The following is a 14,029-nucleotide window of genomic DNA, read 5'->3' on the forward strand; positions in this document are numbered from 1 at the left end:
ATCCTAATAATGAACAGAAGAGTCTTCCTTCTCTAATGGCCTCAGCATAATAACTAACAGCTATTCCAAATTATAATTTTTCTGGAGAACAGTTTGAGCTATCTTATCTGAGGCATGACAGTACCAGGCTAACTATCTTATCTCAAATTCGAAGGAGGAAAAATTGGTTAACTCGATGTCAAATAAACACAGGGCACCAAGCATCCTGGCAAATGTCACCCTCAGACAGCTGCTCAATACCTCTTCACAAAGTTGGTTCCTCTGAAAAACTCCACTTTCTCCACCTGGGCTGCCAAAATACTAATCCAAATATTGAGAAAGAATCTCGTTCCTGAATCTTGGAGAATATTTATGAGAGTAAATAAGGTGAACAAATAAAATCAATGGTAGAAAAACAATATGCAACTCACTTTCTTGTTGCCCCAGGCAAGTCTGTTGCTTAAACAATAACAACAGAATCTAATCAGTAAACTTCCCAGCTGCCAAAATTATACAAGCAACTTGCCTATTTAAAATGTCACATTTCCCATCTGATATAAATATTTGCCTTCTGCTCACATTCCTGAAGTGTAATACGAATTAGGCCCAAACTAAAAATCACCTTGGCACAAACTATTTAATTTCTTTTTTCCTTTCAAGTGACCCAAATTGCACATTATGAAAATTGTGAAGCCCTGGTGGTCCTTTCAGTAATTAGAATAGATCACTGAAGCCTGGATCGATTTTCAGCAGGGGCTTTGCACATTATTCTACACGTGGGAGGGTCTTGACTAGTTTGTTCAAGTCCACTGAGACTTGGTTCAGCTTCAGTAACCTTTATAGGCAAATGCAAAACTGCCTGTTATCTGATTTCTGGAAAAATCATACTAGTGAGACCATTTTTTAAAGAAAGTAATAAATCTGGCAATTAAAAGATGCAACTTGAAAATGTGTAAAGAAAAAGATGCAACAATAAAAGGAAAATGTTAAAAGGATAATTTAAAAGATTAAATCGGAATTGCTGGCTATGTTGGTTTCTGTCAATATTCAGACCATATCATTGCTGAAGGAAATGATAAGTTTAACTACCACAAAAATGCCCAAACTAGACACATCTGTGCCCTCCTATAAAACTGATTTTACACAGCGAATGTAATACAGGCAGATTTGAACTGTCTTCAAGTGACATCTTCACACTAACCACATCAGAACTGCAAGGGGTATGGGTTCCGAATGCAGATCACCAGATGTCACTGCAGAGCTTCAGAATTAGACTCTCCAGAGCAAGATCTAGGAATCTGGCTTTCTTACCATGATTCCCTCTCCCAATCACCCCAAACCCAAAGCAATGTGCTTGCTCTAAACATAGCTTCCTGACAGTCCTTAGCTCTCCCTTCTAGTCCAGCTGGAGCCCCTGTACTTCCCACAGCAATTCAGAACCACCCAGGGTGTAGAGTTAGAGAAGCCTTCATGAAAGATGTGATTCCTTTCGATCTCTGATCTCACTTAAATAAAATAAATAACTTAAAATCAGAGTCTACTGATTAATAGAGTGCTTGAGAAAACTCTTCAGTGGAGTAGTGTGATGTTCAGAAGCAGAATAAAATTGCTAATACCAAAGTCTCACCAACTTAAGCAGCCAAAGAAGCCAGAGCAGGGGCTTGACAACCAATTTACAGATAGCTGCCATCCCCAAGACAACTCTACCCAGTCACTTTAGCTCCCATCTGAATATTTAAAAAACCGTCCTCTCCAACAATAATGATCATAATCCATGTTTATGACCACCCAAAGACTATAAACAACAGCTAAGTCAACTGACCTGTGTCTAAAGTTTAACACTGACTTTGAGAAATTTTGCATATTAAATGAGGAATGGGTGTTTTCAAAAGAAATAAAAACTAATTTTGAATACATTTCAAAGATCCTTTGATCAACAAAGGATACCTATGCTTACCCAGAAATGTTAACTGAGAAAGGAAAAAACCATCACGCATATAAACATCAACGGCCTAGCACAAAGCCCCTACTAGTCCAGCTTAGCGAAAAAATGCCCACAAAGAACCATTTGCAACATGTCTGCAGTCTTCAGTAATTTATATACTTAAGATTTTTAGAAAACAAAAATTTGGATTTTTTAAATTTATTTTTGCGATCAATTCTGATATAATCTTTATGATCAATCATTATTTCTTATTCTCAAAAATAACTTCCATTTACAACACTGTGTTTCCAGGAAATATGAGGATGACTTTATGGTAGCTCTACTTGAGATAATTACTCAAGAATCAATCATGTGGTAAACTGTAGGAGCAGAAGGCAGTTTCAATTCATTTAAGACCAAAGGTTTACAATTCTCCAGAGGCTTTGAACAATCTGGAGAAATATTTCTTTTTCAAACAAATTTCACAACTTCATTTCCTGCTATTTCACATGAGGAAGAGGTAAGGATTGCCCCCCCAAAAGGAAGACACCTGTCTAAACCCTTATTTGTACTTTCTAGAAAGCGATCAGCAGTATGAAAAAGAAACAGAAAGCATACCCTTATTCATTTGGGGCTTAATCTCTTCATCCATGTCCAAATCTTCTAAATCTAGGAAGTTGTCTACCTAGAAAAGGATTAACATAATTTTATGCATATTAGACTTGAAGAAAAAAATGCCATGAAGAGTCAATGAATCCACTTCCACAACACTCAACTGAGCAGCAGAATCTACTTTGCTCATTAATTCTTGGGTCCCAGCTCAAAGCTTTTGTGTTCATGTGCTTTCCCATCTGAAAAAAAGCAGTGAATCTGGATGCTGGCCTGGATTTTGCAAGCACCATAGTCAGCTCTCTATGCTGAAAGGGAAAAAAAGAGCTTGGGAGTTTTTGCAAAGAGACTTTGTTCCACATTCTCTCCCAGAATATATATACCACCATTATGACAGTCCAAACCAGGGTTACTGGTTTTTGTTTTTGTGGTATTGCTTCTTGAGCCAATGGTAGTGGCGGGGATCTGGTTATTAACATAACAGTCCACTTTCTTTTAATGTTGAAGAGCCAGAGAGAAGGAAAGAAAGAAAGCAGGAGAGAAAGGTTCATTCAGAACAAAATCATCCTGACCTAGGTAAATCACAAGAGAGGTGAGTAGGGCAAAAAATCAAGTGTTCTCTCTTTCAAACAATTAAAACTAAAAATTACTTCAAAGGAAAAAAGCAGAGCAAATGACCTTTACAGACACAATAGCAGCATTTCAATGAAAAACTATTCCACATGGAATACCACTTTCCACTGCAAGCTGACAATGAGACATTTTAGATTAGCAAACTGGTAACATTTCAGACATGAACTAATTCATCTCAGGGGAATATTAAGGGGTGTAAATAAGAAAATGATTTCACCAGTGGTATAAATGACATGTAGTAAAGGCATAAGGTCGCAATGCATTTTTGGGCTCTTGACCTAAACATGGGCATAACAAAATACTTTGAAATTACAAACTAAGATTTCAGGATTGCAATTCAAAAGACAGCTGTCATTCTCCTCCTAGTTCTACTTATAATGGCAGACCAGAGCTACTCCATAGGAATTTAAAATGGTAGCTTCCGTTGCTTATAAGTATATGACTGCAGTTATTACCTGGCATCCAAGTGACAGCAAAGGTTTATCTTCAATATGAGGGTTTTAGTAGTATAATTTGAAAATCTATCATACTATATTGTCATTTTTTCTTAAAGAATTGGGGGTCACATTTCTCTCTCAAAGCACCCCTTCCATTTGTTAAGCTTTAAGGAAAAAGGATCCAGAACCCAGCCAACAAGGATAGCTTAAGATATTCAAACACGAATTTGAAAAAAAAAAAAAAAAGAATAAGAAAAAGAAAAGAAAGAAACTAGCAAAGACAAAATCTGCTGAAATCTCCAACTTTGTATAAAAGAAAGCAAATGAATCTTATAATGTCTGTCTGTCTGTTGTGGGTTTTTTACCATGCAAGAAAATTGAATCATACCTTACCTTGATCTTTCCTGCCCTGTTCAGATTACCTTGAAGGGAACTGCCAACTTTTGGCCTTCATCCATCACTATCTGAAAATACAGTGAGGACATATTGATGGGAACATGAAACAACTAAAAATAAAGAAGCTGATCTTCTGTGATTTGTTAATTAGTTATGCATGAAAGACTATTCTCTAAGCCATAGAACTAATCAGGGAGCAGGTTTCAAGAGGTCTGACTTCTACTCCTGTACTCTAGACTCATCCACAATGTAACCTACAGACCAGTTAACCCAGCATTCTCATGTGTAAAACAGAACACTTCCCACCTCCTATTCCTTCTAAGGAATCTCATGGACAAACTGGAGAATGCTAATACAGTATTTCAAATTATCAGAAAACAATGCCATTCAGCAATTGTTTGCCCCTCACATGCTGATCAAAGAATCAATATACAATATAAACCCAATAACCAATAATTGCCAGTAAAGCATGAAATCTCTAAGGAAAAATAGTTTCTGTCTCACAATCATGACTGAAACCAAGTTCTGGAAACAAAGAACTATGGGCCTGTGCTGTATATAGATTTACTCAGAGATTCTTGTTCCTTTGTGTAAAATCACAATCTTTTACATAATTCTGTCTATAATATCAGAGAGAAGACATGATAAGGTATAAATAGAAACTCAAATGACTTAAAAAGTAGGACAATGCCCACCATTATTCCTTGATAATATAAAAACAAAGCCAAGAAGAATGTGAAGAGTCTCTAAGATGTTGAAGATTAGGAAGACAGCATCCAACATTTACTACAGAAGCCAGAATAACACTTTCTACTTTTAGTTAGCAAGATATGGATTTATGGCAGGTAAAAGAAAGCCCCATTGTACACCAAGAAGTAGAGCAAGGAACTCTCCTGTCCCAAACAAAAGATATAAATAATTTCAAGAATTTATAGATGGCAGAACCAATAAGGTTTTTAATACAATTGGGATAACCACGTTACTGTCATAAATGACAGATGCTGAAATACTGAAATGTAATCATGATTTTCAATAAAATGCCCCAACAGCACTCCTTCTAGGATTAGGAGTTACTAATCACATGACTGTCCAGTATTTATTGTGGCTTTGTTGTTTTTTTTTTTTTTTTTTTTTCACTCTACCGACTAAGCTATCTCCCCAGCCCTGTGGCTTTGTTTTTAATTTAGGAAGAATGCCTTGATCCTCAGACTGTTTCTAAAATGTGCTATGGTATTACCTGTTCTTCTTCCAAACACTGTGATGAAGTATGATGAAATATAGTTGTGTTTCTAAGATGGTGGTCATTTGGTTCATTATTATGAGTAAATTTTACTGAGGTAAATATTTTTCCTGAAGAATCAGTTCCAAATGCTCTTCTTTTAATCACATTATCTTCTGAAATGATAAGTTTTACAGTATTAGAAAGTCTCTACCACACCTATTTCAGTTTATTTTGTGTTCATTGAGAAACTCTTTTCCCTCCCCAAAAAAGAATACTTTTCAAAGAACTGTACAAGCAATGGTTGAGGCATTAAGCACTCTTAACTTTCAAAAGTTATGTCTAAAAATACACAGAATGATTACACATTTTACTCACTATTTAGCAAATATTTATTAACAAGTGCCTACTATGTAACTACCACTGTTCTTGGTCATTGTTAAAAGGTCAATAAAGTACAGTATTTGCAGGACTTTTTAACATTTTTAGACTTATTCCATTTGTGCTAAATTTGAGATTTTTTTCTTTATACAGAAGCAGTGTATGGATGGTTTTAGAAAATTTCTAAGAGGAAAGAGAATAATTATAAAATACACTCAAAATTCTCTGAGCCAGAATAACCACAATAAAATATTTTCAGTGGCTATCTTTCTACTTTTTATTATGCATTATATACTCCTAAAAACTAAAATGAAATCATGCTGCACATATTATAACACAATTTGCTAATATTTCTTTTCATATCATTAAATATTCTTCTATATAATTTCAAGTTATAGAGAATTCCATTATATAAACACAAAATAGTTTACTTAACCTATGTCTCTTCTTGGCTATTTAAAATTATAAACAATAATACCTTTGTATCAAATCCATGCATATTCATGACTATCTCCTTAGATAAGGAAAGAGTCTGAGATTAATTTAAAATTAAAAGACAGAAAATTTTGATATTATGGTGCTATTAACAGAAATGGGAGGTAATGGATTAAGTTGAATGAGAGACAGTAAATCTAGCTTTGGCCACGCTGCATTTGAGTTACCAGTGGACATTGTGGAGGTAATGACCCATATGTAGCTGCATGTGTAGGCTACAATGTAGGAGAGACATCACAGCTATAGGTAAATAGGTTACTACCAATTACACTAAGGTAATAGCTTAGCAATAAAATTATTTTAATATTAGTAGTAATATTAGTAGAATATTAAAATTAATGAGTATCATCAAGTGAAATGCTTTTTTATGAGCATCTCACAAATCATTTCATTTATAATTTGCAACACTGTTACTATTCTCACTTTAACCTATAGATAAGGAAACCAAGGCCAACAGAAAAATTAAGTAACTTGTTCAAGGATCAGAACCAGGCCTTCTTTTTCCAGAACCTTCTTTTTCCTCCTAACCACTATGCTTTGCTACCTAGAATAATACAGCAAATGAACGAAAGGGTTCAGACTAGAAGAAGAAAGATGCTGAAAAAGGTGGGGTGGGGAAGTCCAAAAAAAGTTAAAAAAAAAAAAAAGGAAAAGAAGAAAACATACAATAGCCAAAGAAGACCCAAGGCTGCAGGGTATAATCCAAACTGGAACTTGCTTGCTGTGACAAGGGCAAACCTAAGAATCTTTGTCTCAGATCCTGAGAAAAGTGATAAAGAAATCCAAAAGCGGTCAAATGGCAGCAATCAAGTCACTGTCCATTGTCAGTTGGGGAATCCTCCTCTAAACCCTATGAGACTTGACCCGGTGAAAATGTTCCAGAGATGCAGGGATGGTTTTGTCTGTATGTTCCTCAGGTGGGTTTCTAACTGAAGGCTTGTAAGACAGCCCAAGTGGCAAAGTGCCTGTGCTCGTTTCACTTGAGCTGTTAAGCTGCATGACATCAAAATCAGTGAGATGACCGGGCTGTTGTGATGATCACAAGCCCAGTGCAAGTCCAGTGTTGAAATCCGTTTTTTGTTTCTGAATATCCTGTTGTTTGAATTAAGACTTCTGGGAATGTCCTTAGGACATTAACACTGAAATACTGTTGGGGAAAAGAGATAAGGTAATCTAGTCAATAATACATCATTAATAAGCTACAGAGGGGAAACATTAATATTGAATATATCACTTTCTCTTCAGAAAGGTTATATCCAAGAATAACACATGGTCAGACCAGCTCTCTACAACTGCCTACTGCACTAGCACCAGCAACTTGTAACTTGCCACTATAAGAGGTAACTTCTGCCTTTTGCCCCAACAAATCCCCAGCAACTCTAGCATAAAGTCCCAGCCTTGAGTGCCAGGGATGGAGGAACTGGGGGGCTAAGAAGGTGTTGGGAGGGTTGCTAAGACTTCTGATGGGGTGACCACAGTACCAAGTGGTCTCAGGACTCCCAGATGTCTTCCTCTCTGACAGTCACGAAATGTCCTAAATCGGACCCAAAGTAACAATGAGCAGTTGTAGCAGGGTGCAGCAAGATAGGCACGGAGAGGCTTGGAAATGGGAGTTAACTGAGGAATGAAAGAGTTCTGCAAACTTCACTAAAGTTACAAGGGACGAGAAGACTTCCTGAGGTTGCCCCTACTCCTCAGTGCACTAATGTAATACGAGGTAGAACAGCTTCAATTCTCCCTGTTCATCTTAAAAGTCAAGCACAACCTAAACCCAGTATTTACTAAAAAAAAATACTATGTGCCTGGCACCACACTATTGTAATAGTGTTGACTTAAACACTTGAAAAGCACAGCGATGTGTGAAAATAAAAGATGTTCTATAAGGACAAATTCCTTTTGTTCTCATGATCACTCAATGTACTCCTCTACCATTTCCAATAAATCTCTCAGGTTATCTGACAGATAACGAGATGAAAATCCTTTGAAATAAAGAACAAAATATAACCAAGTCCCAGCTTCTGATGTTGATATAGCACAATTGTTTAAATCTCAGGTCTAACAAATCTTGTCCACTGTGAAAATTCCCCCCTTTTTGTAAACATAGTTTTAATTTTTAAAACACCAAAAGATGCAGTAAAGAACTTGTTCTGTGATTAAACCTATAGGTTAAGTCTCCTTCCTAAACATGGAAATCAGTTTCACAAGAATACACACTATATCCCTCCAAATACCCAAAAGAGCTCCTTATAAAGACTTTTATCAGGTTTTTAAACCTAGTAAATAGTTTGGCAGAATGAGATAGGAAAAAGTCCTTTTCAATATGATAATGTCAAAATGGCAGATACTGGCACAGCCTAGAACCTGAAGTGGCAGACAGCCTGATTACAGAGCCAGCTGCTGCCTCCCAGTGACCCTGGTGGCAGTCCACACGTGCCACCCAACTGCTCATCCCCTCTTCTTCTGTTTCTGTTTTTCATCAGAGTTCCTTACTACCCTTTCATCTTATCCCTAATGTTTCTTCCTTTGAAATACATGTCAGGCATAATACAGTTTAGAAATCTAACAGCAATGTTTCAGAGAACAAGTAGGTTGAGACCTGAAAGAGCATTTCTTTGGGCATTTCTGAGTCAAAACTTCAATACAGATGAGACAAAGCTTTCTTTAAAGGTGTTCAGAGGTTTTATTATTCTGAAGCAAGGGAATTTCAATTTCCTTTTGATACCAAACAGACAAGCTTCCAACAGACCGGCCTTACCAGGCCACCACAACACCTTCAGCCTCTAAATTGGGACCAAAGGAAAAGGTCACACCCCTTGAAAAAAATGGAAACTTTTGATGCCCTGGTAAATTAGACACTAACCACATATTGATTATATATCTTTCAGATAAAAGTGATTATTCTTGGAGAACTTGATTTTGAAATAAACTTTTTTAAGAAATTCAAATTCATCCACACAAAAGCCAGATAGACCAGTGTCCATGTGCTGAGAAGCATTTCCACACGTTCAAAAAAGTTTTCACAGGCCTACACAACCAACATCACAATTCATGATCAGATTCTGTCACTCCAAGTGTCTGTTCTTCTGCATTATTGTCAATAGCAACGTAAATCAAGAGCATGTCCCCAGTCACAAGATGCTGCATACACCACTGGAAGGAAAGAAAAATTCATGGGGGGAATATTCTGTGCAAGTCTGAACAGTTGCAAATAGCCGTCTGCAAAGAGAATAGGGGATAAGCAATCATGCTTATAACAAGGTTGGGTACTTTGAAAGTCAAGGGGTGATTTTCACATTATACTACTAGCCTAGAGCAATGTTTCTCTGGACAATAATGTTTGCTCTTGATTTGTCCAGCCAAACTACTTTACTCCACTGCTTCTTGATCACATGCTTCTTAGTATCTGGCCTCCCCTGGAGCAATAGTCGTTAGGATTAAATAAGCAATTTAAAAACCAATCAATCATAATCAGGATAAGTCCAAAGAAGCTAAATTCAGCACATGAATGTTTTGTCTAAATTCCCTTTGCAGTGCTCTGAATTCCAACTGTTTTATGTTCTCCATTTGAAAGGGCACAGGGAGAAGAGGATTACCTCAGCCTGGTCAGTCAGGAGTAATTGTGCTTTCCCCCAGGCTCGATCATAATTGACTCATTATTCACAGTCACAGCCATCAACCTGCCAAGGCACAAATGCACAAGCCTGGCTTGGGAAAAAAAAATGTATGTCAAGTCATAGATGAGGGACACAATGGCAATAAGATGAAATTTTTGAAATGTCCACAGTTAAGACACTTACAGAGCAAAAAAACTGGGGAAAAAAAGTGTAAAGTTGCTGGACATTAATTTTCAGGAAGAAAATCTATATGATAGTTGAATTATGCAGCGAATTAAATCTAAAAGTTCTATTCTGGGCACCAACTATGTGCAAGGTTACAAAGATGGGTAAGGCCCAGTCACTGCTCTTACAAGCTTACAAATTAGAAAGTTATGATGTGCAAGCCACCAAAATAGAAAGTACCTAAGGCAGACAATATAAAGAAGGTGCACAAAAGAGATCCAAGATGGCGGACTAAAGGGAGGCTGTGTTCCTTGTCGCTCCGTAACTCTGGTTTCAAGCAGAGGATATCTGTTTCTTGGTGAGGCAGTTTTTGCTGCTTATCGATCCCCTGCTGTTTACCCCATTTGTCTGCTGTGACCACCTGCAGTCTGCCAGCATATTGATGCCTTTTTTGAGTGCAGATTGCTCACTGTCAGGTGCCTATCATCCGCCATTTGCCTGCCTCTTGCCTGTCCATCGCCTGCCTTACACCTATCCATCACCCAACACACAAGGTTCACCTCCCGATCGTCCAACAACAGTCGGCAAACTGATCGCCAATGGCCAGTGGAGCACCAGCTGCCTGCTGTTGCCTGGAAGTTCACTGTTACAGTACCTGCAGGTTTGATTACACGTGGCTGCCGCCATTTTGAGACAACACCCAGGCCCCATAGGACCCCTGGCCAGACTGACTGAGTCCCGTCTCCAGAAGCCCTCAGCCCAACAAATCACTCCCTGCCTCTAGGACCCTCACATCGACTGACTGCTCCCTGCCGCCAGGACCCCCAGACCAACTGACTGCGCCCTATCACCGGGACCCCAGGTCAACTGCACCTGGCCTCCAGGATCCTGCAACCACACCAAACACACCCGAACTCCAGGACCCCTGCCTGACCAACCGCACCCTGCCTCCAGGACCTCCAGCTGATCATGTCCACACCCCGAGCTGCAGCTCCCCATTTGCCAACACATTTGGAAGCCAGAGTGGCCATCTTGGATAACCCTGGAAGCCGGAGCTCCGATCTTTAGATGAGGCAAATCCCATCCTGAGACGTCTGCTGGAGACTTGAAGCTCAATGTCAGGTACCTCTCATGCATCAGGCTACTGAACACTGGGAGGTTTCATTACTATATGACTGTTATACTGTAGATTTTCTGTTTTCTCCTTATTGAAAAATTTTAAGTTTTTATTTCTTTACTTTTCTTGCTCTCTTTTCCTTTTGTTTGCCTGTTCCCTCAGAGTCTCTTTCTCCCTTTTTTTGCAATGCTAACATTTTTTTTATTACACTCTCACCCTTTCTATTATCTAGAACTTCTGTACATTCTTTTCTTATCCCATTAACAGCCACATTCTACATCCCTCTGCATCCTTTTGTCCTCCACTAGAATCTGCAGACCTTATTGTAAATCTGTTCGTTTTACTGAAGATAATATTTTAAGTCATTCTATTTATTATGACAATTTTGTTATTGTCCCCATAGGGGCTATTTGGTCTAGGATTGCATAGTGTCTGAATTGGGCACTGCTAATACTGATCTCCCCTTAAAGAAAAGGTTTTGGAAACCTATAGGGCCACTATAAGGCTATAGGGGGAAATCTGTAATACCCCAGATCTGCACTGCTAGAGGGGAAGATACATGAACAACATGAAAAAACAAGGGAAGAAAATGATCCAAACAAATCTAGATTCTATATTAATAGAATCCAATGACAGTATGGTAGAAGAAATGTCAGAAAAGGACTTCAGATTATACATGATTAAGATGATTCATGAAGCAAAACATGAGATAAGAGAGCAAATGCAGGCAATGAATGACAATACCAATAAGCTGAAAGAGCACCTGTAGGAAGCAAAAGATCATTTCAACAAAGAGATAGAGATTCTCAAAAAAAAAAAAACAAATGGAAATCCTTGAAATGAAGGAAACAATAAACCAAATAAAAAACTCAATGGAAAGCATCACCAAAAGACTAGACCACTTGGAAGATAGAACCTCAGACAATGAAGACAAAATATGTAATCTTGAAAATAAAGTTGCCCAAACAGAGCAGATGGTTAGAAATCATGAACAGAAACTCCACGAACTATGGGACATCATGAAAAGACCAAATTTAAGAATTATTGGGATTGAGGAAGGCACAGAGATACAAACCAAAGGAATGAACAACCTATTCAATGAAATAATATCAGAAAATTTCCCAAACCTGAAGAATGAAATGGAAAATCAAATAGAAGAGGCTTACAGAACACCAAACGAACAAAATCACAACAGATCCACACCAAGGCACATTATAATGAAAATGCCTAACATTCAAAATAAAGATAGGATTTTGAAGGCCGCGAGAGAAAAGCATCAGATTACATATAGGGGGAGACCAATACGGATAGGTAGATCTTCCAACCAAGCCGACTTCTCAACCCAGACTCTAAAAGCTAGAAGGGCCTGGAACAACGTATTTCAAGTTCTGAAAGAACATGGTTGCCAACCAAGAATCCTATACCCAGCAAAACTAACCTTCAGATTTGAAGATGAAATAAAATCCTTCCATGATAAACAAAAGTTAAAAGAATTTACAAATAGAAAGCCTGCACTACAGAATGTTCTCAACAAAATATTCCATGAAGAGGAAATGAAAAACAACAATGGAGGTCAGCAAAGGGAGGAACTACCTTAGAGAAAAACCACTCAAAGGAGAAATCAAGCCAACTTAAAAGCCAAAAATAAACCCAAATGCCTGGGAATACGAATCATATCTCAATAATAATCCTGAATGTTAATGGCCTAAACTCATCAATCAAAAGACACAGACTGACAGAATGGATTAAAAAGAAAGACCCAACAATATGCTGCCTGCAAGAGACTCATCTCATAAAAAAAGACATCCACGGACTAAAGGTGAAAGGATGGGAAAAAACCTATCACGCACATGGACTCAGTAAATAAGAGGGGGTTTCCATCCTTATAACAGATAAAGTGGACTTCAAGCCAAAGTTAGTCAGAAGGGATAAAGAAGGACATTTCATACTGCTTAAGAGAACCATAAATCAGGAAGACATAATGATAGTAAATATTTATGCCCCAAACAATGGTGCATTCCTGTACATCAAACAAATCCTTCTCAATTTCAGTAATCACATAATTCTGGGTGACTTTAACGCACCACTGTCACCACTAGATAGATCTTCCAAACAAAAACCAACCAAAGAAACCATAGAACTCAATAACACAATCAATAACCTACACTTAATAGACATATATAGAATATTCCATCCATCAATGAGCGGATTCACTTTCTTCTCAGCAGCACATGGAACCTTCTCAAAAATAGATCATATGTTATACCACAAAGCAGCCCTTAGGAAATGCAAAAAAATAGAGATACTGCTTTGTGTTCTATCAGATTGTAATGGACTGAGAGTAGAAATCAATGACAAAATAAAAAAGAGAAATTACTCCAACACCTGGAGACTAAATAATATGCTATTGAATGAAACATGGATAACAGAAAACATCAGGGAGGAGATAAAAAAATTCTTAGAGGTCAATGAGAATGACGATACAACATATCAAAATCTTTGGGACACTATGAAAGCAGTACTAAGAGGAAAATTCATTGCATGGAGCGCATTCCAGAAAAGAATGAAAAGTCAACAACTAAGTGACCTAACATTACAGCTCAAAGCCCTAGAAAAAGAACAGAATAACAGCAAAAGTAGTAGAAGACAGGAAATAATTAAAATCAGAGCTGAAATCAAGGAAATTGAAACAAAAGAAACAATTCAAAAAATTGACAAAACAAAAAGTTGGTTCTTTGAAAAAGTAAATGAAACAGACAAACCCTTAGCCACACTAACAAAGAGAAGGAGAGAGAAAACTCAAATTACTAAAATTCGTGATGAAAAAGGAAATATCAGGACAGACACCACTGAGATACAGAACATAATGAGAAGCTACTTTGAAAATCTGTATTCCAACAAATAGAAACTACCAAAGACATTTACAAATTTCTAGAGACATATGCTCCTCCCAAACTGAACCAGGAGGACATACACAATTTAAATAGATCAATATCAAGCAATGAAATAGAAGAACCATTAAAAACCTACCATCCAAGAAAAGCCCAGGACCAGACGGAT

The 14,029-nt window shown here is 37.6% G+C and overlaps 1 protein-coding gene across 1 annotated transcript in view; it reads right to left on the bottom strand.

Annotated features, from left to right (window-relative positions):
* Positions 1–14,029, bottom strand: part of Iftap (intraflagellar transport associated protein) — a 62,489-nt gene that overhangs the window by 12,183 nt on the left and 36,277 nt on the right. The window contains 4 exon segments of the mRNA XM_047519711.1: positions 2,522–2,588; positions 3,976–4,022; positions 4,025–4,046; positions 5,216–5,373. Of these exon segments, the coding sequence (XP_047375667.1) occupies positions 2,522–2,588; positions 3,976–4,022; positions 4,025–4,046; positions 5,216–5,373 (294 nt within the window).

The sequence above is a fragment of the Sciurus carolinensis genome, chromosome 11 (genome assembly GCF_902686445.1).
Source record: "Sciurus carolinensis chromosome 11, mSciCar1.2, whole genome shotgun sequence".
Classification (NCBI taxonomy): Eukaryota; Metazoa; Chordata; class Mammalia; order Rodentia; family Sciuridae; genus Sciurus; species Sciurus carolinensis.